Source organism: Lolium perenne, chromosome 2 (assembly GCF_019359855.2).
Source record: "Lolium perenne isolate Kyuss_39 chromosome 2, Kyuss_2.0, whole genome shotgun sequence".
NCBI lineage: Eukaryota > Viridiplantae > Streptophyta > Magnoliopsida > Poales > Poaceae > Lolium > Lolium perenne.
Genome location: NC_067245.2, coordinates 265,801,823 through 265,808,465, shown reverse-complemented (window position 1 = coordinate 265,808,465; position 6,643 = coordinate 265,801,823). Strand labels below are relative to the sequence as shown.

Below are 6,643 nucleotides of genomic sequence, written 5' to 3'. Positions count from 1 at the left end.
ATCATTAATTTTGGCATAAGAAGAGTTATTCTCATTAATAATAATTGGAGCAAGATTATTATCAAGAATTTGAACATGGTAAACAAGTTGCATATTAAAAGAATTGTTTTTGGTAATCCAATCATGACTATGACAAGTTTCATAAGGATAGTTATAACCTATATCATAGCATTCTTTATAATAATCATCAAAGGTCAGAGGCACAGTGTCATCATAAGAAATAGAATAGTTATCTTTCACAGTCAGTTTATCTGTGTCCACACCATCATTGTTATTAGAAGGAGATGTATCAAGAACATAATGACCAGTAGCTAAAGGATTTTCAAACACCTCTTCCCCAAGCTTAGAGCTTTCTATATCATTATGGGAGGAAGCATGGATAGCACTGACACTATGGCAATTATTATCATCATCATTTTCAGAATTAGTTTCCCAGAGATTTGCAATATCAAAAGTAGTGTGCTCATTCAAATCATGATTGCTAATGTATGTAAAGGGCATAGGAAGATCATCGTATTCAGATTCATTATCACAATAATCATTAGGAGCAACATACTTACGGTTACCTAGCGTTATCTCATTCACGCGGGGATACGCCGTTACCTCTTTCTTTTTATTCTCCTTCTTCTTCTTCTTCGTTCCCTTTTTCTTCTTCTTCTTCTCTTCCTTCTCCTCGTTCCCTTTTTTAGGAGGAAGAGGCTTGAAGGGTGGCTTGTCCGCATAACCTGATTTACTTTCAGAAACAATAGAAGAAACTTGGCAGGATCCCTCCTTTTCATTAATTAGTTGAAAACACACAGCGGTCCTATCATATTTTGGCAAGGTGTCATCTTCTAAAATATTTTGTATGTAAGTATTTGTATGGCTATTATCAATGCAATAAGAAAAACACCCATGCAGGACATCATCAATATCAAGATCACTCATATGTAACAAAGAGATTTTTCTCGACAGTTCTTCACACCCCAAAAATAAAGTAAGTTCATCATGCTGATTAGGAGTAATTTCATCATCACAATACAAATTTGCAGCAGTCATTGGGTTCAAATTATCATTGGAGGAGCATTGAAAATTAAAATGACCCACTTTATGGCAAACTTCACAAATAAAAGGATAGAGGGCACAAACTTTTTTACCAAGATCATCTAAAGCCCTAAACCACTTTCTAGTTTTTTCATTAGCATGATGGATACAATATTCATCTTTGATTTGATTAATTCCACAAGGTCTATGTATTCCACAAAAATTAACATGCTTATAAGAAATAGCATTCTTAGGAGTTTGAGCATGCTTATTGCAATAATTAACAACAATTTCATTCTTCATGCAAGCCTCTTTAAAAGGTTCATGATACTTATCAAAATTCTTTTTAGGCAATTCAAAATGAGAAGCAAAGGCTTTATAAAGATTTGCAGCAACTTGAGAGTTAAGACCATAAGTAGCACTCATATTTCGAAATTTATCGGTATCCATAAAAGCTTCAATGCATTCATAATCATAATTTATACCTGACTCTTTACCTTTGTCGTTCTCCCATCCTTCAGCGTTCTCCTCAATCCGATCAAGGAGATCCCACCTAGCTTCAACCTCCTTGCTTGTGAAAGATCCCTCCGAACAGGCATCCAGATAGTCCTTGTGTTGTCCTGAAAGCCTCGCATAAAAATTATTAACAATAACATTACGGGGGAGCTCATGAATGGGACATTTGAGCATTAGTGACTTCAATCTCCCCCACGCTTGAGAAATACTCTCTCCATCACGAGGATAAAAGTTATAAATATAATTCCTATCAATATGCACTTCATGAGGAGGATAAAATTTAGAATAAAAGAGAGGTACAATTTCCTCCCAACCAAGAGAATGACTATTCTCCAACAATTTATACCAATGCGCCGCTTTACCGGGCAATAAATAGAGAATAGCTTCTTCTTCACTTCATCCATAGAGATACCTGCACACTTGAATAACCCGCATAATTCATGCAAAAACAGTAAATGATCTCCAGGATGGATAGTTCCATCCCCTTTATAGCGGTTATCCATAACGCGTTCAATAATTTTCATAGGTATTTTATACGGAATACTTTCAGCAGGTGGATTCAAAATATCAGAAGCATCATTAGAGTTATCGCATATGGGAGATAAAGCATTATCAGAACAAATTTTCTCCCCTAAAGATGGGAAGCCAAAAAGATCACATAAACTAGCTTCCCCAAGCTTAGACTTATTCATAGCATTAGCAGTGATTGCGTTCATACCAATAATATTGCTACTAGCATGCAAATGAGGTTCCATAGGTTCTTTAATTTTCGCATCACACAATTCATGTCTTAGCTTAGGAAATAAATTAAGAAGCTCATAGTTATATTCCATTATGCCTAACTAGTGTAAAACAAGAAACAAAAAGATGCAATTGCAGGATCTAAAGGAAATAGCTTCGAGCACAAACACAATGGCGCCAGAAAAGTACTGTTATCTGGAACCAGAGTATGAGTGCATTTTACCTTTCCTCCCCGGCAACGGCGCCAGAAAAGTACTTGATGTCTACGGGAGCTTCTATTCTTGTAGACAGTGTTGGGCCTCCAAGAGCAGAGGTTCGTAGAACAGCAGCAAGTTTCCCTTAAGTGGATCACCCAAGGTTTATCGATCTCAGGGAGGAAGAGGTCAAAGATATCCCTCTCAAGCAACCCTGCAACCACAAAGCAAGAAGTCTCTTGTGTCCCCAACACACCTAATAGGTGCACTAGTTCGGCGAAGAGATAGTGAAATACATGTGGTATGAATATATATAAGCAGTAGCAACGGCACCAAAAAAAGTGCTTTGCCCAGGACAGTAAACAAGCAGTAGTAACGCAGCAGTAGTAACGCAGTAATACAGTAAACAAACGGAGATTCGATGCTTGGAAGCAAGGCCCAGGGATCCTGCTTTCACTAGTGGACACTCTCAACAATGATCACATAATAGGACTACTCTACACTCTTTTGTTGGATGATGAACACCGCTAACTGTGTAGGATTACACGAACCCTCAATGCCGGAGTTAACAAGCTCCACAATATTCAATGTTCATATTTAAATAACCTTAGAGTGTAAGATAGATCAACACAATTACACCAAGAACTAACATAGCATGCACACTGTCACCATCACACTATGTAGGAGGAATAGATCACATCAATACCATCACAGCAATAGTTAACTTCATAATCTACAAGAGATCATAATCATAGCCTACGCCAAGTACTAACACGGATGCACACACTGTCACCATTACACCGTGCAGGAGGAATAAAACTACTTTAATAACATCACTAGAGTAGCACATAGAATAGTAGTGATACAAAACTCATATGAATCTCAATCATGTAAAGCAGCTCATGAGATTATTGTATTGAGGTACATGGAAGAGAGATGAACCACATAGCTACAGCGGAGCCCTTAGCCTCGGGGGTGGATTACTCCCTCCTCATCATGGAGGCAGCGATGGCGGTGAAGATGGCGGTGAAGACGGCGGTGGAGATGGCTCCGGGGGCAATTCCCCGTCCCGGCAGGGTGCCGGAACAGAGAGTTCTATCCCCCGAATTGGAGTTTCGCGACGGTGGCGGCGCCCCTGGAGTCTTTCTGGAGTTTCGTCAATTGGTATTGCGTTTTTAGGTCGAAAGGGGTTTTATAGGCGAAGAGGCGGCGCAGGAGGGCTGACAGGGTGGCCTCACCCTAGGCCGGCGCGGCCAGGGTCTGGTCCGCGCGGCCCTATGGTGTGGGGCCCCTGGCTCTCCTCCGACTCTCCTTCGGTGTTCTGGAGCCTTCCGGGAAAAATAGGAGGTTTGGCGTTGATTTCGTCCAATTCCGAGAATATTGCCCGAACAGCCTTTCTGGAACCAAAAACAGCAGAAAACAACAACTGGCCTTTCGGCATCTCGTCAATAGGTTAGTTCCGGAAAACGCATAATAATGACATAAAGTGTGAACAAAACATGTCGGTATTGTCATAAAACAAGCATGGAACATCAGAAATTATAGATACGTCGGAGACGTATCAGAAGGTCGCAGGCGTGAGGCGCTACAAGCGCAAGGAGATGCCGACCTCCTCTGGGTAAGCTCTTGTTTTCTTCGCTCGTTCTGTTTTTACCAAGTTCTTTTCCGGTTGCTTTTTTCCAACCCTTTCTTTTTCTTTTGTTCAGCCCTGCGCTCAAGCTTGGCCCAAGGCCTGAGGGCTCTGCTGGATCCGCAAGGACCTCAACCCCTCCTCCTCACTCAAGCCCGGCACCATCTGGTGCCGGCAACACCTCTGCCTCCCCTTTGGGAGGCATTACAAGCTCGGGGCGCGCGGCCCCTACACCGCCAGATCACCGCGTGGAGGAGGACCTTGTCTCCCCTCCTGAGAACCAAGACACCGGCACCAGCAACATCGGCACCGAAGAAGAAGCTGCCGGGCGGGCGGAACCTCTGGTTCCTCCCGTCCTAGAAAAGAAGAAGAAGAAGAAGACCAAGACGTCTTCCCCCTCCAGAGCCACGCCGGAAACTTCCGCGCCGGCTTCCTCCAACCCGGGTGATGCGCCTGACGCTCCCCCTTCTCCCAGGACCGCGCCAACGCCTCCCCCGGAAGCTCCCCGCACCGAGCCAGCCGGTGCTACTCCAATGCCGCCTCCGCCCAAGACCTTGACGCTCGTCAAGGGAAAGGCAACAGCCTCCGGCACGCCCTCCGGCGGCCAGCAGCCCTTGGTGCTGCACGTCGCCCACGCCGCTAGCGCTGCCGGCGAGAAGGCCACCGCCCTGCTTGGCTGGATCACGGAGTTCCAGCGCGAAGGCTGGGAGCTGGGGCACTTGCTGCCCTACGCCCAGAAGTGGAACGCCGCGGACGTGTCTGCGGCGACCCGCGGCCTGGGCAAGGACCGGCTGCCTGCGCCTGACCCTGCTGGTAACCGGTGTGCAGAGGAGCACTTTATGCGGCTGCATCGGGCCGTCAAGGAGCTGGACAGCGCGTGGTTCGATGCCACGAACAACATGATGGTAAGTTTCACCAGCTTCTCTCTTTTTCAACTCTTGCCGGTTTCTCTTCTTCCGGACCTTTTCTATCTTCTCTTTAACTTTTAATCCTATGCCGGTTTCTCTTCTTGCTGAATCTTGTCTATCCTCCCAGTCCCTGAGTTTCGTGTTGAGAGCGTAGCTCTTAGCACGAAACTTAGGTAAAAAACGCGCGAAACCGGCATAGCCAGTCCCCGAGTTTCGGGTTAAGAACTTTGCTCTTTAGCGCGAAACTTAGCTAGAAACGCGCGAAACCGGCATAGCCAGTCCCCGAGTTTCGGGTTAAGAACTTTGCTCTTGAGCACGAAACTTAGCTAACATCTTTTCGTTGAACAGACCACGGCTGACGCTCGGAAGATCCTCTTTGAGGAGCTTCTTTGGAAGCACCGGGACCTCGCTGAGGCACACAGCAAGTGCCAAGGTAAATTCTTGTGCTTCCGGCATCTTCTTACCGGAAGGTTTTCTTTCTCTTAGTACTTATGATTTTCTGCTTGAACAGCTATCCCGGAAGCTTCTATTGAGGCCCTCAGGAAGCAGCTTGCCGCCGCCCAAGGTACAACTTCCTGTTTTCGGTTGGCTTGCTCCCTCTTCATTGTATCAGTACAACTTTAGTAACATTTTCTTTCCGGGTTTCAGAGGAGAAGGACCAGCTCATCCGGCAGCACCAGGAGGACATGAGCGCCCAGAGAGCCAGCTACAAGGAGCTCAAGGGTCAGCTTATCCAGCTTGGTCTTGACCATGCCAAGGCGCTGAAGGCTGCTGAATCCGCTGCGGAGGCCAAGCTGCATGAGGCGCTGGAGGATGCTGGCAATGCCAATGTGGTGTTGCAGGCTGAGCTGGAGGAGGCCGCTAAGGCGCGGAAAGCTACTGAGGACAAGGCCGCACGGTTGGAGGCGGAGCAGAAGGAGTACGACCTTCTGGTCACGCAAACTGATGCGCTTTCCCTTCGTAAGTTTCTCTTTTTTCCTTTCCGGCTTCTGCTTATAAGCTTATCTGTTCCGGTAGCATTTGCTTAACTTCTTTCCTTCACCTTATAGGTCTCTTCCCGGACTCCCAGGCGTTTGCCGTGAAGAGGGTTGGAGAGCGCCGGGTTGCCCAGGCATATGAGAATCTGGGTGCGCCTTGGGACCCCTATGACCATTTGGTTGCGCTGAACGCGCGGGTTTCCCATATGCGCGCCATAGACCGGAACCTCTCCGACATCCCTGATGTGGCCACCCAGCTCTTCCGGACTCTCTGGCCTGGAGAAGTGGTGCCAGACACCTTCTCCCTCATCAGCGACCGCCTGAAGGGTGCCGGTAGAAGGATCCGGGAGTGGCAGTGTTCTGCCGCCCGTGCCGGAGCAGACTCCGCGCTTCGCGTGGCCTGCTCCTGGTACCCGGAGCTGGACCTGGACGCCCTCATCGGAGTGCGCGAAGGAGCTGAAACCGATCTGGACTCGGTCCTCACCGCTAAGTGGCAGGATCGAGCGTACCACATCGCGGAGTACGCTGATATGCGCACCTTCATCCCCCCTCCTCCAGACGTCAAGGACTATCTGAGCGACGAGGAGGAAGTTGAAGACGCTGAGGAGGCCGGAGCCGGTGACGCGCCTCCAGAGGGTCTTGACGCCAACGACG

At 47.1% G+C, this 6,643-nt stretch overlaps 1 protein-coding gene across 1 annotated transcript; it reads left to right on the top strand.

Annotated features, from left to right (window-relative positions):
- The first annotated feature begins 4,637 nt into the window (after positions 1-4,637).
- On the top strand, positions 4,638-6,040 carry LOC139835799 (uncharacterized). The gene is made up of 4 exons (XM_071825669.1): positions 4,638-5,009; positions 5,361-5,445; positions 5,524-5,577; positions 5,661-6,040. Exons 1-4 carry the CDS (start codon positions 4,638-4,640, stop codon positions 6,038-6,040), a joined length of 891 nt encoding a protein of 296 aa, XP_071681770.1.
- The last annotated feature ends 603 nt before the right edge of the window (positions 6,041-6,643 follow it).